At 42.2% G+C, this 22,875-nt stretch overlaps 1 protein-coding gene across 3 annotated transcripts in view; it reads right to left on the reverse strand.

The window, feature by feature from the left end:
- Positions 1-16,655, reverse strand: part of LOC115153320 (anaphase-promoting complex subunit 1) — a 65,867-nt gene extending 49,212 nt beyond the window's left edge. For all 3 annotated transcript variants that reach the window (XM_029698642.1, XM_029698643.1, XM_029698641.1), the window contains exons 1-12: positions 16,446-16,655; positions 15,795-15,886; positions 15,455-15,691; positions 15,035-15,196; positions 14,813-14,855; positions 13,355-13,455; positions 12,393-12,475; positions 12,202-12,275; positions 11,815-11,960; positions 6,266-6,486; positions 5,816-6,025; positions 36-131 (exon numbers count right to left, since the gene is read on the reverse strand). In XM_029698642.1, coding sequence (XP_029554502.1) covers positions 36-131; positions 5,816-6,025; positions 6,266-6,486; positions 11,815-11,960; positions 12,202-12,275; positions 12,393-12,475; positions 13,355-13,455; positions 14,813-14,855; positions 15,035-15,196; positions 15,455-15,667 — 1,349 coding nt within the window. In that variant the 5' untranslated portion in view covers positions 15,668-15,691; positions 15,795-15,886; positions 16,446-16,655. The remainder of the gene's footprint in view (positions 1-35; positions 132-5,815; positions 6,026-6,265; positions 6,487-11,814; positions 11,961-12,201; positions 12,276-12,392; positions 12,476-13,354; positions 13,456-14,812; positions 14,856-15,034; positions 15,197-15,454; positions 15,692-15,794; positions 15,887-16,445) is intronic.
- Positions 16,656-22,875: the final 6,220 nt, after the last annotated feature.

Here is a 22,875-nt window from a genome sequence, read left to right on the forward strand (position 1 = left end):
GACACCGAAAGCAACAAAGATACGTGTTCCCTGACCTGAGCTGTTGGTGGGACTCCACGAGGAAGCACAGGTACTTGTTCTCACACAAGTCAGAGGTGATGAACACCTTAGAGGCCTGGCAGCTCATCTCCCTGTAGAAGCAGAGTGTTGTTAACCTCTCAGACACACAGCATTAGACACACAGCATCACCTTTAAACACCATAACTGTATAACAGCCATATATTTTACTTTTCAATGATTTTTAATCTTCCCCTTGTCAAATGGATATTTGCTGTGTATATGTATGTACATTTATTCAGCACAAGAATTGCCCCACAGTGACAAAGATTTATTTAATTGCATTCTCACACCTATGATCACATTGTGCCCTACAATTATGGATTCCATGGTACTAGAAATGGCATTACAATTTTGCTATATGTTCTCAGGACTTTAATTATTCCAACCTTAGGAGTAATAAAATATTTTTCAGCATTTAAAAACATATTGTAAACACTGTAGGGTTGAGCGATGACAACCATTGTCCCATCGTGAATATGTACCCATAAAACATTGTGATATAAAATGTTATCGGCCCCTATTGGCCGACCCCATTATGGCCACACATGGAGTCGTGACAGTCTGATTAGGTTATAAATCATGGAGTCTACGGTCTTCAAAACTGGATAATAATCGCTTTATATGTCTCAAAATAAAGGTGAATGAATAATATTGTTTGTCCTCTCTCTCATAAAGCTATGACTGAGAATAACCGATGCCTAGGCTAAACACTTTCATTCTTGTTATTTTTGAAAGCGTCAACTTCGGCACACCTTCTCAGGCTAGACTATTTGGGAAATATGCTACTGTTCATAACTTTAACGTGTCTTAAAGCTTTTATGATAGGCCTTGGAGGAGGATAGGTTATTGGCCATTTGGTCTTCAACCTGGCATGGAGGAATGTTTTTCCCAGGCCCGCATAGATCATTTATTTCTTAATAAGCTTAAACTGTCATTCATAGGCTATTAATACGATTTGTTCCCTCATCATCATCATCATCATCATCATCATCATCATCATCATTATTATTATTATCCTGGCTACCTTACTTTTTTAGGCTATTCAAACAACTTTTTGACATGGAACTCTGTTACGTTCATTGTTTGAGCGGGAGAAAGACATGCATAAAACAATGAAAGCGTAGCCTATAGCCCAAAGTCATATTCCTAACGTATCGAATGGAGAGAGAAGGGAACATAGGCTACGTTTTTTAAAACAACTAGACAAGATAGTTAAGGAGTGTCCGTTATAAAAAACAATGAAAATGTTTAGGCTATAAGGCTATAGCCTGAGGCCCACGTATATGACAGAGAGAGAGAGAGAGAGAGAGAGACAAAACAATATTTTCTGGACATTTTGTGCTGCTTTGGTGGAATTCTCTGCTCTGTCTGTCCTACATTCCTCTCTTGCGTTCTGTATAGGACATATTTATTGAAATAGGCTATAGCAAATAGGAATAGGCAAATTACTGAGAACGTCACTTGTGTGCTGCCCTGCTGTGCAATGCAAGACTCCGTTCTTTACTGCGCTGCATCAGTCAAGTTCAAATAAGCTAAACCATTGTTGCATCACAATTGTCATCTTAGACAATGGCTATCAATCATCGACAATGTTATCATAATATAGCCCAACCCATAAAACACAGTAACATGGAAAGATCAGCAGTGTCTAACTGACATAAATAGTGACAAATAGAAAAATAGAAAAATTCACAATATTAATTCACAATATTATTATGGGATATATATATATATATGACTTCAAAATCAAAATCTGGTATTTTTCATCCTATAGTTTGTTCTTCCTCTTCTTTACAAATAGTGAGCCAAAATGTTTTCAGCGCTTTTATTTCCAAGACTGATCAAAACTCATATTTTCAAGCTCTCTCGTCTCTCTGCAGCAGATACAGTTGAAGACAAAAGTTTACATACACCTTAGCCAAATACATTTAAACTCAGTTTTTCACAATTGTTGACATTTAATCCTAGTAAAAATTCCCTGTCTTAGGTCAGTTAGGATCACCACCTTATTTTAAGAATGTGAAATGTCAGAATAATAGTAGAGAGAGTGATTAATTTCTTTCATCACATTCCCAGTGCGTCAGAAGTTTACATACACTCAAGTAGTATTTGGCTTTAAATTGTTTAACTTGGGTCAAACGTTTCGGGTAACCTTCCACAAGCTTCCCACAATAAGTTGGGTGAATTTTGTCCCATTCCTCCTGACAGAGCTGGTGTAACTGAGTCAGGTTGTAGGCCTCCTTGCTCGCACATGCTTATTCAGTTCTGCCCACAAATTTTCTATAGGATTGAGATCAGGGCTTTGTGATGGCCACTCCAATGCCTTGACTTTGTTGTCCTTAAGCCATTTTGCCACAACTTTGGAAGTATGCTTGGGGTCATTGTCCATTTGGAAGACCCATTTGCGACCAAGCTTTAACTTCCTGACTGATGTCTTGAGAGGTTACTTCAACATATCCACATAATTTTCCTTCCTCATGGAGCCATCTATTTTGTGAAGTGCACCAGTCCCTCCTGCAGCAAAGCACCCCTACAACCTGATGATGCCAGCCCTATGCTTCACAGATGGGATGGTGTTCTTCGGCTTGCAAGCGTCCCCCTTTTTCCTCCAAACATAACTATGGTCATTATGGCCAAACAGTTCTATTTTTGTTTCATCAGACCAGAGGACATTTCTCCAAAAAGTACGATCTTTGTCCCCATGTGCAGTTGCAAACGTAGTCTGGCTTTTTTATAGCGGTTTTGGAGCAGTGGCTTCTTCCTTGATGAGCGGTCTTTCAGGTTATGTTGATATAGGACTCATTTTACTGTGGATATAGATACTTTTGTACCCGTTTCCTCCAGCATCTTCACAAGGTCCTTTGCTGTTGTTCTGGGATTGATTTGCACTTTTCGCACCAAAGTACGTTCATCTCTAGTAGAGGTCAATCGATTAATCGGAATGGCCGATTAATTAGGGCCGATTTCAAGTTTTCATAACAATCGGTATTTTTGGCCACCGATTTTCCGATTCTTTTTTACACCTTTATTTAACTAGGCAAGTCAGATTAAGAACACATTCTTATGTTCAATGACGGCCTAGGAACGGGGGTTAACTGCTTTGTTCAGGGGGGATTCGGGGATTCGTTTTTGATACCTTCCGGTTACTAGTCCAATGCTCTAACCACCTGCCTTACATTGCACTCCACGAGGAGCCTGCATGGCAGGCTGACTACCTGTTACGCGAGGGCAGCAAGAAGCCAAGGTAAGTTGCTAGCTAGCATTAAACTTATCTTATAAAAAAAACTATAAATCTTAACATAATCACTAGGTAACTACACATGGTTGATGATATTACTAGTTTATCTAACGTGTCCTGCGTTGCATATAATCGATGCGGTTCCTGTTAATTTCTCATCTAATTTTTTACCTTTTTTACATTTTTGTCATTTAGCAGACGCTCTTATCCAGAGCGACTTACAGTAGTGAATGCATACATTTCATACATTTATTTTCCCTTACTGGCCCCCCGTGGGAATCGAACCCACAACCCTGGCGAGGCAAACACCATGCTCTACCAACTGAGCCACATTCAAAACTCTATAGGGCTGACCCCATTTAGTCACTCGAATCACAGCCTACTTCGACAAACGGGTGATGATTTAACAAGAGCATTTGCAAAAAAAGCACTGTCGTTGCACCAATGTACCTAACCATAAACATCAATGCCTTTCTTTAAAATCAATACACAAGTATATATCTTTTAACCTGCATATTTAGTTAATATGCCCTACTAACATGAAATTGTGTCACTTCTCTTGCGTTCATTGCACGCAGAGTCAGGGTATGTGCAACGGTTTGGGCCGCCTGGCTCGTTGCGAACTAATTTGCCAGAATTTTACGTAATTATGACATAACATTGAAGGTTGTGCAATGTAACAGGAATATTTAGACTTAGAGATGCCACCTGTTCGATAAAATACGGAACGGTTCCGTATTTCACTGAAAGAAAAAACGTTTTGTTTTCGAGACAGTTTCCGGATTCGACCATATTAATGACCTAAGGCTCGTATTTCTGTGTGTTTATATTATAATATAATTAAGATATGATTTGATAAAGCAGTCTGACTGAGCGGTGGTAGGCACCAGCAGGCTTGTAAGCATTCATTCAAACAGCACTTTCTTGCGTTTTGCCAGCAGCTCTTCGCAAATCATTGCGCTGTTTATGACTTCAAGCCTATCAAGTCCCAAGATTAGGCTGGTGTAACCGATGTGAAATGGCTAGCTAGTTAGCGGGGTGCGCGCTAATAGTGTTTCAAACGTCACTCGAGACTTGGAGTAGTTGCTCCCCTTGCTCTGCATAGGTAACGCTGCTTCGAGGGTGGCTGTTGTCGATGTGTTCCTGGTTCGAGCCCAGGTAGGAGCGAGGAGAGGGACGGAAGCTATACTGTTACACTGGCAATACTAAAGTGCCTATAAGAACATCCAATAGTCAAAGCTATATGAAATACAAATCGTATAGAGAGAAATAGTCCTATAATTCCTATAATCACCACAACCTAAAACTTCTTACCTGGGAATATTGAAGACTCATGATCAAAGGAACCACCAGCTTTCATATGTTCCCATGTTCTGAGCAAGGCACTTAAACGTTAGCTTTCTTACATGGAACATATTGCACTTTTACTTTCTTCTCCAACACTTTGTTTTTGCATTATTTAAACCAAATTGAACATGTTTCATTATTTATTTGAGGCTAAATTTATTTTATTCATGTATTATATTAAGTTAAAATAAGTGTTCATTCAGTATTGTTGTAATTGTCATTATTACAAATAAATAAATATTTATTTATGTTTTTAAATCGGCCGATTAATCGGTATCGGCTTTTTTTTTGTCCTCCAACAAATTGGTATCGGCGTTGAAAAATCATAATCGGTCAAACTCTAATCTCTAGGACACAGAAGGCATCTCCTTTCTGAGTGGTATGACGGCTGCGTGGTCCCATGGTGTTTATACTTGCGTACTATTGTTTGTACAGATGAACGTGGTACCTTCAGGCGTTTGGAAATTGCTCCCAAGGATGAACCAGACTTGTGGAGGTCTACAATGGTTTTTCTGAGGTCTTGGCTGATTTATTTTGATTTTCCCATGATGTCAAGCAAAGAGGCACTGAGTTTGAAGGTAGGCCTTGAAATACATCCACAGCTACACCTCCAATTGACTCAAATTATGTCAATTAGCCTATCAGAAGCTTCTAAAGCCATGACATCATTTTCTGGAATTTTCCAAGCTGTTTAAAGTCAACTTAGTGTATGTAAACTTCTGACCCACTGGAATTGTGATACAGTGAATTATAAGTGAAATATTCTGTCTGTAAACAATTGTTGGAAAAAGTATTTGTGCCATGCACGAAGTAGATTTCCTAACCGACTTGGCAAAACTATAGTTTGTTAACAAGAAATGTGTAGTGGTTGAAAATCAAGTTTTAATGACTCCAACCTAAGTGTATGTAAACTTCCAACTGCAACTGTATATAGTGAGCAACATGTTTGAAACATCAAATCGCAATATCGAATTTCAATACATATGCAATAGCGAGAATCGCAATACATATCGTATCAGCACCTAAGTATCGTGATATCGTATCGTCAGGTCCCTGGCAATTCCCAGCCCTAATTATAAACTAGGAGTGGTTCAACCAACTAGACCACAGAGCAGGATTCATGACAACTACTGTAGCCAACGGTGCAGAGGTGAATGTCGGACACTGACCTGTGGGAGGAAGCCGTCTCACTCCACAGCTGCTCAATGCATAAGTCAGGCACTATGGGTTCCATCTCCGGGACCAGCACAGACTCATTGGCCGTGCTGTTGGGTGAGGGCAGGAGGCTGTGCCCTCTGGGGGACGATGAGTGGTACGACATGTTAAAACGTGCCGCGACCGAAAAGGAGGGTGCCGCCATGCCAGGGGAGTGGGACCGGCTACAGACGTGTCAGAAAAGCGCAGAAGGATGGTTGGTTATGGTCCATAGTGTGGTGGTTGTAAATGAGTCATGAGCTTTTGAGGGTGAATGTTTTGACGGAAACTGTGTATAATCCTGTGGGATGGCAGAGATCCTGTTTACCGTATATGGTATTTACATCCTCTTTGGGTATTTGACTCAAAGCCTGCACTCTGTAGCGTTCCAGGACCACAACTGAAGACGCCTGGTATAAACTCACCTGAGTGCAGCCATGCTGGAGATGCTGGGTGAGTGTGTCCGTGAGTGGAGGCCTGGTGATGAGGTCATCCTGTTTTGGTTGTGCAGGGCGTGGCAATGAAAGGGTGAACCGGGCGAGTCCATCCTGGAGATGTTCCTCAGGTGTGTGGTCAGAAAGCTGGGCGGCATCAGGCCTTGGGGCGTGGCTACCTGCTCCGGACACTTCAGCACTGTGGACTGCTCCTGTGGGACAGAGTTAAAAGGTGAAAGGTTCAACTCAAATGATATACAAGCTACAGATTCTGTTCCAACCCCCCCAGACAACTCATCAGAAAGCCCCCACCTATGACCAAACTAGCAATTTAGATCAGTCTGACGTGGTCCCGATGGTGCGCAAACAAAAAGGGGCAGGGTCCGGGTGCCATTTTCACACAGTTTGGTTGCTATAGTTCGGGTCAGAGTTGGAATATTTGTTACATTGTATTTTTTACCCCCATTTGGTCCAGTTGGTTTCCTTTGTCAAAATGTCAAACTAACTAAAATGCCTAAACAAAATCATGTATACATGCAACTCATTTATTGGACAAAAATGCTCACCTTAAATCCATCTATGATAGTCTAATCATGGAGTATAACTTGAGTGTCCCAATCGTCACATTTTTACTTTTGTTGGTCTTCCAACAACATGCACAGTAAATAGGGGAGATCAGGGTGGTTGTTCCATAGGCTGGCTTTCAGAGGACTTAAGGCTCACACACGAACGTGGATCTAGCGTTCGTCTGCCAATCACTCATTGTGCTTTGTTTTAGGGACAACTCACTGTAGATGTATGACTGCCAACTTTTTTCACGTGATTCTAAAATGTTAAATCGGTGCACACTTGGTTCGCTAATTAGGTTCAGAGGTGCTAAGTACATTCAGCCAGAAAACACAATTGCTGTGTCTGAGCTCTTAATCTATTACTCCCAATCTAGAGTGTGCTGTGTAGCCTAATCATAATGTTTAAGACAGAAATATGTGACTGCTTTGCAAGAGGTCTTCAACCTGGTCAATTCATGCCAGCATCTCAAATCATTGAGTTTAGGGGAATTAGTGTGTTTTATATGAGGTGAAAGTTTTTAAAAATATATATTATTTTCATTGTAAGGATTTTCTTCACATTTTCAAACAGTCCATTTATATTTTCCAACAGGGCTATACATTTGGGCGAGTTTACTTTCCCCTCACCTGAGTTGCCTCATTTCACTGCCAAAGATAAAATTAAACCATCTAGTGTTAAGCGAAATAACACAATGTCAAATACAGGTATCCTAGTCAAATAATTAACATCCAATCACATTAACCGTTACTCTCTTGCGGGAATTCCACTAACGGTCCGTATGTAGCCAAACGTAGATGCTGCTCATTCCTTTTGCGCGAAAATTGACAAATGGTGAAATAAAAGTAAGGACCGCATCCATAAAGACACATACCAGCTCTACTAGTAGTACTGCTACTACCAGCAGTACTACACCTGTCAACGACACAAGTTCTTCTGCTTCCACGACCACACAATCAATGCTAGCATCAGTAATTCTAAATTTGTTGTTAGCCCAGCTAGCATGGGCACTGACAGTTGTGAATCTGACGCAGCCGAAGAGCTACTGCCCCCTTACCCGGTAAAGCACCGAATAGACTGGGACGTTGGACCATCGAAGAGGCGCAAATATGATGAGAACTACATTGATTTGGGGTTCACTTATATTGGGAGTAGTGCCTTTCCTCAGCCACAGTGTGTTATATGTGCAAAAGTACGATCTCACAACTCAATGAAACCTTCACTCTTGCGCAGACATTTAGAAACAAACAAAAAGCCACAGAGTTTGAGCGAGAATTAAGATGACTTTCAAGGAGTAAGACAAGTATAAAAGCAACAGATACCATTAACAAGAAGGGGCTAGAAGCATCTTATATGGTGAGCTACCGAGTGGCTAGGAGAGGCAAGCCCCATACTATTGTGGAGGACTTAATTCTTCCTGCGGCCGAGGATATGGCTGGGACAATGGCTGGGGATATGGCTGGGGAAAAGGCCAAAATAACTATACAGACAATGTCTTCATCAAACAACACTGTTTCACAATGCATCAGTGACATGCCAGGAGATGTTTTAAAACAATTACTGCTTCGCATGAAAGGCAGTGAATTCTATGCGTTACAGCTGGATGAGTCAACAGACGTGGCGGACCTGGCGCAGCTCCTGGTATATGTCCGTTATGTTTATGGGGGGTTCAATTAAGGAAGACATCCTCTTCTGCAAATCACTGGAAACCAGGACAACAGGAGAGGATATTTTAAAGTACTGGACAGCTTTGTGACATGAAATGAACTCTGGTGGTCAAAATGCGTTTGTATCTGTACTGATGGGGCAAAAGCCATGACAGGGAAACATAGTGGAGTGGTAACGCATGTGCAAACAGTTGCTCCCGACGCCACTTGGGTACACTGCAGTATCCACCAAGAGGATCTTGCTGCCAAGGGAATGCCTGACAGCTTGAACGACATTTTGGACACTACAGTGAAAATGGTTAACTTTGTTAAAGCAAGGCCCCTGAACTCTCGTGTATTTTCTGCACTATGCAATGATATGGGCATGTAATGCTTTTACAACATACAGAAGTGCGCTGGTTATCAAGGGGTAAAGTATTGACAAATTTTTTTAAATTGAGAGACGAACTTAAAGTTCTTTACTGACCCATAATTTTCACTTGTCTGACCACTTGCATGATGACGAGTTTCTCACGCGACTGGCCTATCTGGGTGATGTTTTTTCCCCTCACCTGAATGATCTGAATCTAGGATTACAGAAACTCTCCGCAACTATATTCAATGTGCGGGACAAAATTGAGGCTATGATTAAGAAGTTGGAGCTCTTCTCTGCATTAACAAGGACAACACACAGGTCTTTCCATCGTATGATTTTTTTGTGTGCAAATGAACTCAAGCTTACAGACAATGTCAAATGTGATATAGCGAAGCACATGAGTGAGTTGTGTGCGCAATTATGCAGGTACTTTCCTGAAACGGATGACACAAACAACTGGATTTGTTATCCCCATCATGCCCTGCCTCCAATCCACTTACCGATATCTGAACAAGAGAGACTCATCGAAATTGCAAGAAGCTGTTCTGTGAAAATTGAATTTAAATCAGAAGCCACTGCCAGATTTCTGGATTGAGCTGTGCTCAGAGTATCCTGCCTTGGCAAATTCAGCTGTTAAGACACTGATGCCCTTTGCAACCACGTACCTATGTGAGAGCGGATTCTCGGCCTTCACAAGCATGAAAACTAAATAGAGGCAAAGACTGAGTGGAAAAGGATTTAATACTGAGACTCTCGCCAATAGAACCCAACATCGCAGTTATGTGCATCCTTTCAAGCACACCCTCCTTATTAACCTGCGGTGAGTTATTCACAATTTTCGATTAACAAATATGGTTTTATATGTAAGATGGTTAAATAAAGAGCAAAATTATTGATTATTATTACAGTTGAAGTGGGAAGTTTATATACACTTAGGTTGGAGTCATTAAAACTAGTTTTTCAACCACTTCACAAATTTCTTTAGTTTTAGCAAGTCGGTTAGGACATCTACTTTGTGCATGCCACAAGTAATTTTTCCAACAATTCTTATAATTCACTGTATCACAATTCCAGTGGGTCAGAAGTTTACAACTAAGTTGACTGTGCCTTTAAACAACTTGGAAAATTCCAGAAAATGATGTCATGGCTTTAGAAGCTTCTGATAGGCTAATTGACATAATTTGAGTCAATTGGGGGCGTACCTGTAGATGTATTTCAAGGCCTACCTTCAAACCTAGCGCCTCTTTGCTTGACATCATGGGAAAATCAAAAGAAATCAGCCAAGACCTCAGAAAAAAATTGTAGACCTCCACAAGTCTGGTTCATCCGTGGGAGCAATTTCCAAACGCCTGAAGGTACCACGTCCATCTGCACAAACAATAGTACGCAAGTATAAACACCATGGGACCACGCAGCCGTCATACCACTTAGGAAGAGACGTGTTCTGTCTCCTAGAGATGAACGTACTTTGGTGCGAAAAGTGCAAATCAATCCCAGAACAGCAGCAAAAGGACCCTGTGAAGATGCTGGAGGAAACAGGTACAAAAGTATCTATATCCACAGTAAAACGAGTCCTATATCGGCAAAACCTGAAAGGCCGCTCATCAAGGAAGAAGCCACTGCTCCAAAACCGCTATAAAAAAGCCAGACTACCGTTTGCAACTGGACATGGGGACAAAGATTGTACTTTTTGGAGAAATGTCCTCTGATATGATGAAACAAAAATATGTTATGTTTGGAGGAAAAGGGGGACGCTTGCAAGCTGAAGAACACCAACCCAACCGTGAAGCATGGGGGTGGCAGCATCATGTTGTGGGGGTGCTTTGCTGCAGGAGAGACTGGTGCACTTCACAAAATAGATGGCATCATGAGGGAGGAAAATTATGTGGATATATTGAAGCAACCTCTCAAGACATCAGTCAGGAAGTTAAAGCTTGGTCGCAAATGGGTCTTCCAAATGGACAATGACCCCAAGCATACTTCCAAAGTTGTGGCAAAATGGCTTAAGGACAACAAAGTCAAGGTATTGGAGTGGCCATCACAAAGACCTAACCTCAATCCTATAGAAAATTTGTGGGCAGAACTGAAAAAGCGTGTGCGAGCAAGGAGGCCTACAAACCTGACTCAGTTACACCAGCTCTGTCAGGAGGAATGGGACAAAATTCACCCAACTTATTGTGGGAAGCTTGTGGAAGGCTACCCGAAACATTTGACCCAAGTTAAACAATTTAAAGGCAATGGTACCAAATACTAATTGAGTATATGTAAACTTCTGACCCACTGGGAATGTGATGAAAGAAATAAAAGTTGAACTAAATCCATCATTCTCATTACTATTATTCTGACATTTCACATTCTTAAAATAAAGTGGTGATCCTAACTGACCTAACACAGATAATTATTACTAGGATTAAATGTCAGGAATAGTGAAAAACTGAGTTTAAATGTATTTGGCTCGGGTGTATGTAAACTTCTGACTTCAACTGTATTTGTGCCCTGGTCCTATAAGAGCTTTGTCACTTCCCATGAGCCAAGTTGTGACAAAAACTCACACTCATTATTATGTTTAATAAATGTATCGTATAGTGTGTGGCAGGCTTACAATGATGGCAAAAAACAATATTTGAAAGAGTGCGCTGACCCTGGTGCTAGAAGGGGTATGCAGCTGGAGGTTGAATGTTTGAAGGGGTACGGGACTATAAAAAGTTAAGGAACCACTGGTGTAAGGAAACCAATGTGTGATTTTGTAATTATCCCTGGCCCGAGTCAGACCAATTTAAATCCATCCTTAGGGGTCGTAGATAGGCCTTTGAGTCATCACTCTTGCTATGATGACAATTATTTACCAATTCCATTGATGCCATGAACGTTACATTTTCTATTACTGAAGAACCACAGAGGAAGCCGTAATGGAACAGTAATAACAGTGTTGTTCTTGCATGTTATCTTACATCTGGAGTGACTTTGCGCAGCGCCCACACAGAGTGTATGCACTGCACGGTGTCGTATGTCATGACAATGGAGGGCTCGCAGTTGGAGAAGACGATTTTCATGGTGCTGTCAGAGACGTACTGCACACGTGCAGCCTCGAACAGACCTGCCAGAGACACAGGAGATGAGCAATTAACAAGCCATAATGGGGCCAGCAATTAAGGTACCGGTAGTCAGCTAACAGGGCAGCCAAGGAGTGCAAGAGGGCCAACAATATCCTGGCTCCAACATTCAGGTTTCAACATCCATTATAGTTTATTTGTATGGTGGTTTCCGCCGTGCTCTTTGTAAACACAATGTCAAAGAAATTGTGACAATTTCTATGTATGCGTGTTTGAGAGTCTCACCTGTAGGCCTGCACACCACTGGGGCAATCTCATCCAGAGGGTGCAGCATGCTGAATACTGTGGGAAGAGGTTCCCTGAAAACAGAGAAACAAACAGTGGTATGTTCAAAACAAACTCTACTGACACACTAGCATGAACCCAAATATATCAGAAACAGCAGGGTGTGTGCATAACAGGTTTCTGCTGTGTACCTGGGAGGACTCTGAGAAGCATCGGGTGCAGAGTTTTTGCGTTCTAACAGCAGACCAAACTTAGTAGGCCACAGATTAGAGACCTGTAAAAGGCGAGAGTCACAGGACTTAATTTCATGAAATTCTATCAAGGTGATGTTGGAGAAAAATTTGATAAACATGATTTGTCAACACTTGAATGGCTCACTAAAGAAACAGGCAGTTAGCATTTTCATAGTATCTCGTGGGAAAAGAGACATGTCCCTATTTACAGTAGAATAATGGTGGAGTCTGACGGCGGCTAGTGAGTCATGTCTTATCAAATACAACTGAACTGGTTAAAAAATGTATTTAAATTTTTTTTTTAAATGCATCCACCAATACAAATCTGGTCTGTAATGTGGACCCAATCAACATCAGCTAAATTAGCTCCCAAGAAAGCAACGTAATTTACCCTGCATGTCACAACGTAGACTTACGCAATGTTTTTCCCACAAATCACCAGGAAAACAAAACCAAATTCAAATCATATCAAGTGGACTTCGATGTGAAAAAGAATCACACATAAATGCAGAGGCAGTTAATTGCATGATGGTGTTTTTCATTGTAATCTGAAGCCTCTTGTCAGCTGTCAGTGAGCCAAATCCCCCATTACCATTGGTTAAAAAGACAATGGACTGGTCCTGGAGAATATCAATAACTGTGTAAACAACAATAATTACTGTCCATATCTGCTAGTTCTCCTTAAGGGATTCTAACGAGGAAATGAAAACAGCCAGGACTGGGAGACATATTTTACAAAATGTACAAATAAGGATTTATCTAACAAATGTTCAAAGTAAATCACATTTCATCACAAGTAGTACATCACCAAATTCAACATGTAATGAACACCATGAAACGTCAAATGACAGATTATCCAGCGATGATAGCACACATTTTAGACAATGTAACAGCATACCAATCAGTGATGAGGAACTCACCTGAAAGGGTAGAGGGGAGATAAAGTCCTTCCCTGTCACACTGTGCACATTCACGCAGCTGCTCTGGACAATACACACTGTCTGCTCCAAAATCTCCTGCTCTGGAATACAATAGAGCAAATTAACCTCTTCACAATATTACTGAGATATAAAAAAATAAAAAATAAAAAAGAATCACACCTACTCATTCAAGAGCCCAGCAGAAGAACCAGAGTTAGTTCTGCAGAGGATAAATTAATTTGAGTTACCAGACTCAGAAATTGCAGCCCAAATAAATGCTTCACAGAGTTCAAGTAAGAGACACATCCCAACATCAACTGCAGAGGGGACTGCGTGAATCAGGCCTTCATGGTCCAATTGCTGCAAAGAAGCCACTACTAAAGGACACCAATAAGAAGAAGAGACTTGCTTGGGCCAAGAAACCCAAGCAATGGACATTAGACTGGTGGAAATCTGTCCTTTGGTCTGATGAGGCCAAATTAGAGATTTTGTGAGACGCAGAGTAGGTTAACGGATAATCTCCGCATGTGTGGTTTCCACCGAGGCTGTGTAAGGGCTATTTCACCAAGAAGGAGAGTAATGCATCAGATGACCTGGCCTCCACAATCACCCGACCTCAACCCAATTAAGATGGTTTGGGATGAATTGGACCGCAGAGTGAAGGAAAAGCAGCCAACAAGTGCTCATCATATGTGGGAACTCCTTCAAGACTGTTGGAAAAGCATTCCAGGTGAAGCTGGTTGAGTGTGCAAAGCTGTCATCAAGGCAAAGAGTGGCTGCCCCCAGGTTTGGCTGTGAAGGAGCTCAAGTAGAGGACTATCTTCGTGTACAGTAAATTGTAATAAAAAGAGGAAAACCATTTGTCTTTGTCATGCCTGTTATGTTGTTCCACTACAGTAAATTATCTATATTCATGTGTAACATGCTTAGTGGCTTTTTATTGGAAGAAGGCAAAAACTGTCTGCCGAATGAAGTGACTGGATTATCTAAGAGCTGGTTTCCCAGACAGATTCAACCTACTCCTCAGATTTAAGGACTTCCTCCAATGATTTGTTTTTTGTACTTGTCCTATTGCAGCGATATCCCAAGTGTATATATACGATGAAGTATACTAAAGGGTAAAAAATGTTTTGCATTAGTGTTTTGTATGCATTCACTACTGTAAGTCGCTCTGGATAAGAGCGTCTGCTAAATGACTAAAATGTAAAATGTAAAATGTACTTTGAAAAATCTCAAATATATTTTGATTTGTTTAACACTTTTTTGGTTACTACATGATTCCATGTGTTATTTTGATGTCTTCACTATTATTATACAATGTAGAAAATATTCAATATAAAGAAACGCTGTTGAATGAGTAGGTGTGTCCAAAATATTGACTGGTACTGTACATCAATGAGCTCTAGAATTGAATGAAAATAAATTGTGACGATGAGGATGTGGCATCGGCCTACTTACCATCTTTCTTCTTTTGTGGAATACCAAAGTTACACCATAATGCCTGAAAAGGGAGGGAGAGAGATATTACTGGATATACATCCTGAAAAAAAGTATTTATTGATAAGCTGACTAATATCTTAATGTTGACGATGACAGACATGCCATATAATGTACACACTGTATGTAGGTATGCATGTATGTTTAATATGACGTTTAGTTTGATCTGGTGATTTTGATTACCTGTTGTACTGGACTGTCCACGGTAAAAGCTTTGTAGACATGGGAGGCTTGACTCTTGCTCCCTTTGCTCCATATGACCATGTTTCCTGCTGCATAGAGCTCCTCATCATACTCCATCTCATCACTGTCCACACTGGAACCCTTTCTCAGCAACCAGCATTCCTGAAAACAGATACACAATAGTGAAAAACAATCTCCTTACTCGGCTTATGTATCAAACAGAACCAGCACACAACAGAAAGCCCTTTAAAGAAAAGTATGCACCTGAAACCATAAGCCGAGTAAGGAGATCTTATTTGAACCAAAGCAAGGAAGCTATCTGGCAAACATGTTATTTATCCCAGATATAGCTATACATATTTATCAGTAGCACCCTGTAAATGTGAGAGAAGATGACCAAGAGTTTCCCCCCAGTCTTACCCTCTTCTTCTCCTGTAGAGTGACCTCCTGGAGGGAGCCCACCAGACCGGCTGCTCCATCTGAGGACCAGAGCTCAGAGGCTGGCTGCAACTGCCGGAGCTGCAGGTTCACAGCGTTTGGGTGGTTCTTGCAGTGCTCACGGCCAAACGGGCCAAACGACTGCAATTCCCCTGCGGCTATCATTGTGGCTCTCTCTTCATAGACGTTCGACATGAGTTCCAGATATCAGCATTATTTCTGAGCGAGAGACAGAGAGAGATAGTGCATGTTACTGCATGAAGTCAAATACATTATAAACATCTGACAGTACACCACTTAGCGATATCCTGTTACACTTCACCTGTAGAATGCTGTGAAATACTTCGAAAATCCAATGAGACCAGTGATGAGGCAGAGTGTTCACCAGACTGAAGGGATGCTCAGGTCTGGAAACTTGAGTGAAATGACATGACAACATGTTGGTCAGAGTCAAGAAGTTATACTAACGTTAGTTGGGCAGCTCATTGTGAATTGTTTATTTTGGTAGCCAACTCAACTGCTAACTTAGGTAGAACATGCTCAACGGCAGACACGTAGCTAACTATAACAACTTACTAATTATAGCTAGATAACTATTAAAATACTGCAGCTAGCAATAGCCTTGAAGATAAAATAATTGTAGCTAGCTACTGTCTGTGGTCATTATTTTTGTTGTATCATGACTTAAACTAACTAGCTAGCAAGCAATTGGCTTGAAGCTAGGCTAACCGGTTAACTATTTCAGTAGCAAAACGTTCAGCATGAAAGACTCACGTTATAACAGATTGCTAATATTAGCTGGACACCTTGCGTAAACTTCAAGTACACATATAAATAACGTTGAGTGTCGCATTTTTGTGTCTGGCTAACTAGCTAGCAACCATGTTTAGATTAGCATACTGTCATACATGCAGTGTCTAGCTGGCTAGCGAACGTTAGCTAACTAGCATGCTACCGTGGCACAGGCGCGAACCTGATAATAAGGAATAGTCTGGCTCTTGTCTCGGAGTCCTTGTCTTTTCTTTATATGACTCTTCCTGGAGTACCACTTAGTCAGTATTGTCAACATAAAAACATCTTAAAGCAACACATAAAATAAGAATATAGCTAGCACATCAATTTTTCAAATGTGCGCGGACATCTTGCTGTCCCGAGATTCTTCTCCTCACTTTATCAACCAATCAAGTACGAAGGAGGGAAGTGACGTGTCAAGTGATTATATTTCTATATTTATATTTTCAGCAATAGATACATTGGAGCCAGAGAGAATGTACAAGTAATTGAAACCTGTTTGACAATGGAACATACACTATATATACAAAAGTATGTGGACACCCCTTCAAATTAGTGGATTCGGCTATTTCAGCCACACCAGTTGCTGACAGGCGTATAAAATCGAGCACACAGCCATGCAATCTCCATAGACAAACAGTGGCAGTAGAATGGCCTTACTGAAGAGCTAACTGACTTTCAACGTGGCACCATCATAGGAGGCCACCTTTTATTTTATTTATTTACCCTTTATTTACATTTTTGCCTTAAATGACATACCCAAATTTAACTGCCTGTAGCTCAAATCCAGAAGCAACGATATGCATACTCTTCATACCATTTGAAAGAAAACACTTTGAAGTTTGTGGAAATGTGAAATTAATGAAGGAGAATATAACACATTCAATCTCGTAAAAGATAATACAAAGAAAAAAACATGTGTTTTTTTGTACCATCATCTTTGAAATGCAAGAGAAAGGCCATAATGTATTATTCCAGCACAGGCGCAATTTAGATTTTGCCCACTGGATGACAGCAGTGTATGTGCAAAGTTTTAGACTGACCCAATGAACCATTGCATACCTGTTCAAAATGTTGTATCAAGATTGCCCAAATGTGCCTAATTGGTTTGTTAATACATAATTGTGCACTCTCCTCAAACAATATCATGGTATTATTTCACTGTAATAGCTACTGTAAATTGTACAGAGCAGTTAGATTAACAAGAATTTAAGCTTTCTGCCCATATCAGATTTGTTTACGTCCTGGGATTTTTTTTTTTACTTACAACCTCATGCTAATCACATTAGCCTACGTTAGCTCAACCATCTGGCGGGGGGGACACCGATCCCGTAGAGATTTTAATATAGGCCATGCCCAAATTCTTATATTTGTCTCCATTATTTTTAATTGTGATTGATGTTCACAAATGCAGGGGACATAGGGACTAGAGACGGATGTGCCTGATCAATATGAGTTTAATAGAAAGATTTAGCAAGCTATTCCTTCCCACAGTGTGCCTGCTAAACTAGGTAGACCTTGCTGCCAATAATCCTGTTTGTCCCGAAGTATATCACAAAAGAGTGTGCCTCCACACCTGTTATTGATTTTTCATACAGTGCATTCGGAAAGTATTCACACCTTTGACTTTTTCCACTTTTTGTTGTTACAGACTTATTCTAAAATGTATTAAATCCTTTTTTTCATCATCAATGTACACAAAATACCCCATAATAACAAAGCATAAACAGGTGTTTGAATTTCTTGCAAATGTATAAAAAATGTAAAACCGAAAATATCACATTTATATAAGTATTTTTTGAAGCACCTTTGGCAGCGATTACAGCCTTGAGTCCAATCCTGCGTTGTGTTGGCTGTGTGCTTAGGGTCGTTGTCCTGTTGGAAGGTGAACCTTCGCCCCAGTCTGAGGTCCTGAGCGCTATGTAGAAGGCTTTCATCAAGAATCTCTCTCTGTACATTGCTACATTCATCTTTGCCTCGATCCTGACTAGTCTCCCAGTCCCAGCCGCTGAAATCCCCACAGCATGATACCGCCACCACCATGCTTCACCGTAGGAATGGTGCCAGGTTTCCTCCAGACGTGACGCTTGACATTCAGGTCAAAGAGTTCAATTTTGGTTTCATCAGACCAGAGAATCTTGCTTCTCATGGTCTGAGAGTCTTTAGGTGCCTTTTGGCAAGCGGGCTGTTGTGTATTTTACTGAGGTGTGGCTTCTCTCTGGCCACTCTACCATAAAGGCCTGATTGGTGGAGTGCTGCAGAGATGGTTGTCCTGGAAGGTCCACAGAGGAACTCTAGAGCTCTGTCAGAGTGACCAATGGGTTCTTGGTCACCTTCCTGACCAAGGCCCTTCTCCCCCGATTGCTCAGTTTGGCCAGGTGACCAGCTCTAGGAAGGGTCTTGGTAGTTCCAAACTGCTTACATTTAAAATGATGGAGGCCACTGTTCTTGTGGAACTTCAATGCTGCTAAATATTTTTTATTACCCTTCCACAGATCTTTGCCTCGACACAATCCTGTCTCAGAGCTCTACGGACAATTCCTTTGACCTCATGGCTTGGTTTTTGCTCTGACATGCACTGCCAACTGTGGGACCTTAAACAGACAGGTGTGTGCCTTTCCAAATCATGTCCAATCCATTGAATTTACCACAGGTGGACTCAGGAAACAGGATCCACCTGAGCTCAATGTCTAGTCTCATAGCAAATGGTATGAATACTTAAGTAAATAAGGTATTTCTGTTTTTTGTCATTATGGGGTATTGTGTGTAGAATGATGACAAAATGTGGAAAAAGGGAAGGGGTCTGAATACTTTCCGAATGCACTATATACAGTGTAGATGATATCCAGAGAGCCAACTCCTCAGAGAGTTAAATTCACTATTTATCTTGTTAGTATTGAAGGAAATGTAAAACATGGCTCTACCGCTGAGAGCAGTGCAGAGAGGCAAAGCTGTAATGTGATTGGATCTGATGACTGGTGGTCCCAGGAGTGTTGTAGGGTGGTTTGTGGCTTTGATTACTGGACTAATGAAGCACTGAGACCATTACTGGTCATAATGTTTTCCATATGGCTTGAGACACAAATGTATTTACAGAATTAGTTGGGATGCAATGAAGAAGAACTTTGCTTAATTGATCCATTACAGGGATTTCAGCCTAAAACAGGACAATGATAACAGGTCCCCCATGGGCCCAAAATAAGGCGTGCCATAAGCCTACAGTGTGTGTTTTATATGGGCCCATCAGGGCTCAAAGTTATTGTTTTTTATTGCCTAAATTCAATATTTTCTCAAATGCAGTAGCTCAGCAAAGTCGAGATCTTGAATGAAATGTGGATTTTGTTCTTTAAATAAAACTAAGTACACGGTTTAGAACATTGTAACGGTCGTCGTAAGGAGTGGACCAAAATGCAGCGGGTAAAGTGCTCATCTTATTTATTAAAGGAAAAACACTTAAACAAAACAAACAACGAAAACAGTCCAATAAGGTGCACAAACTATACTGGAAACAACCACCCACAAACACAAGTGAAAAACGAACACACTTAAATATGGCCTCCAGTTAGAGACAACGACAACCAGCTGTCTCTAATTGGAGGTCATTGAAAAACAGAACATAGAAATCTAGAATAAACAGAAATAGAAAATATAGAACATAAATCAAAAACCCCGAAACACACAAAACAATCACCCCCTGACCAAACTACAATAACAAATAACCCCTTTTACTGGTCAGGACGTGACAGTACCGACCCCCCCCCCCCAAAGGTGCACACCCCGAATGCACCTCAAAACAAAAACCCCACAAAAAAAATAACCCCAACTTAAAGGGAGGGAAGGGAGGGTGGCCACCATCAACGACGGCTCCCGTGCTACACCCCCCCCCCCCCATCCTCCAACTACGGAGGTGGCTCTGGCTCCGGCCTTAGTCCCCATTCTAACCTGTCCACCCCCGCTGAAGGCTCAGGGCTGTAGACCACTGCTGAAGGCTCTGGGCTGAGGTGCGTCACTGGAGACCTCGGGCTGAGGTGCGTTGCCAGAGGGCTCCGGGCTGAGGTGCGTCTCTGGAATGAGGTGGGACGTCTCTGCAGGCTCCGGACTGTGGGCCGTCTCTGCAGGCCCCGGACTGTGGGCCGTCTCTGCAGGCTCCGGACTGTGGGCCGTCTCTGCAGGCTCCGGACTGTGGGCCGTCTCTGCAGGCTCCGGACTGTGGGCCGTCTCTGCAGGCTCCGGACTGTAGGACATCGCCGGAAGCACTGGACGGGGAACTGTCACCAGAAGTTCTGGACGGGGAACTGTCGCCGGAAGCTCTGGACGGGGAACTGTCGCCGGAAGCTCTGGACGGGGAACTGTCGCCGGAAGCTCTGGACGGGGAACTGTCGCCGGAAGCTCTGGACTGGGACTGCGCACTGAAGGCCTGATGCGTGGGGCTGGCTTAGGAGGTGCCAGACTAGTCACCCGCACCACAGGGTTAGTGCGAGGAGCAGGAACAGGACGTACTGGACTCGGCAGGCGCACTAGAGGCCTGAGGTTAGTGCGAGGAGCAGGAACAGGACGTACTGGACTCGGCAGGCGCACTAGAGGCCTGATGCTTGGGGCTGGCTTTGGAGGCGCCAGACTATTGACACGCACCGCAGGGCTAGTGCGAGGAGCAGGAACAGGATACACTGGGTCTTAAAGATGCACTGGAGGTCTGGAGCGCACAGAGGGCGAACTGGGCTGTGCTGAGGAATGATGGCTGCCGTGCGTAGAGCAGGCGCAGGGTAGCCTGGGCCTAGGAGACGCACTGGTGGCCAGATGTGCTGACCAGGCATACTCCTTCCTGGCTGGATGCCCACTCTAGCACGGCACTTGCGGGGGGCTGGTATCGACCGCACCGGACTGTACGTGCGGATGGGCGAAACCGTGCGCACTTCCGCATAGCACGGTGCTCTCCACGCCAAACGCTTCCAATAATAAGCACGGGGAGTTGGCTCAGGGCTAACCCTTGGCCCAGCCAAACTACCCGTGTGCCCCCCAAAAAATGTTTTGGGGCTGCCTCCTCACCTCCTGAAATGGAGGATATAATGCCTCATACCTCTGTCGTTCTGCCTTAACTGCCTCCTGTTCCTCCCTCGGTCGCCAGTACTCCCCAGCCTACCTCCAGGGTCCCTTTCCATCCAATATTTCCTCCCATGTCCACGACTCCAAGTAGCTCTCCTGCTGCTCCTTCCTCCACTGCTTGGTCTTTCTTTGGTGGGTGGAAATATTAAAGAAAAAACACTTAAACAAAACAAACAACGACGAAAACAATCCAGTAAGGTGCACAGACTATACTGGAAACAACCACCCACAAACACAAGTGAAAAACGAACACACTTAAATATGGCCTCCAATTAGAAACAACGACAACCAGCTGCCTCTAATTGGAGGTCATTGAAAAACACAACATAGAAATAGAAAACTACAATAAACATAGAAATAGAAAATATAGAACATAAATCAAAAACCCCGAAACACACAAAACAAACACCCCCTGCCACGCCCTGACCAAACTACAATAACAAATAACCCCTTTTACTGGTCAGGACGTGACAAACATACCAATGATCTATGTTTGTAAATGTTCAATTTCCATGTTCAACTTGCCCTTGGTTTGCCAGCAAAAGGAAAGATGATATGTATCCTTCATGGTCTTCACTCTGAGGAAAGTCCTCTCCCTCAGTCTTGATTTATTGGACCTAGTTTTGCCATATAATTTCCTCTATTTGGGATCCATTACTCGTAAGATCCAGGTGGACCTTTACCCTGGTGAGGGAACCCATAAATGGGGATAAAGTAATCCACTGGGTAGTGAGTTCCTCAGGCAAACTATGTAAAACTGACTCACTATGAGGGCGTGGCTGTCTGTCATATTAGACCCTGGCCCGTAAATCAGTCTGTCAGTGCCAATTTGGCAACAAACACATCTCCATTATTCAGCGGCTAGATAATCTAAACCACAATAGGCTCTAACAAGCTGTGGCATTCCCCAGCATCCGACTCATGGCCAGGTGTTTTCTGTTGTGTGTTCTGTCCATTAGGTATTGGAGCATGACGAAGGATCAATTTATAGCTCACGTAATGTATTATCCATATTCATGTGACGTGATACTGACATTATTGCTGGATGACTGGATGTCTGTGCATCATAACACCAAAGGTATGGTTTCAGCAACGCAGTAGTTTATGAGGATCTATAACTGGCTCATCCAATGGAACTTGCAAATTCTGCACATTCCAAAACAATAATTCATGTGTTTCCTGTATGACAGGGTCCTTTCCAGACTCTGTTTTAAATCATCACTGTCAATTAAATGAGCATGTTTCCCAGTCCTTTGTCCGTAATCTACTTGATGTTTGGCGTGATTACATTACAATTGGGATTAGGCTTCCAGAGGCTGCTGGTTGAGATAGGGCTGCAGCCATCCATTCTTGAATATATGAGATGCATTCAACAATGTCACCCAGTCTTGAAGACATGAGATGCAAACATAGGACCCAACACTGAGAATAAGTACAGCTAAACTAGAGTCCAACGCTGATACTGAATCCAGATGCCGAAGTACAACACTGTGGCTCAAACCTGAAGC

The sequence above is a fragment of the Salmo trutta genome, chromosome 18, assembly GCF_901001165.1.
Source record: "Salmo trutta chromosome 18, fSalTru1.1, whole genome shotgun sequence".
NCBI classification, from domain to species: Eukaryota; Metazoa; Chordata; class Actinopteri; order Salmoniformes; family Salmonidae; genus Salmo; species Salmo trutta.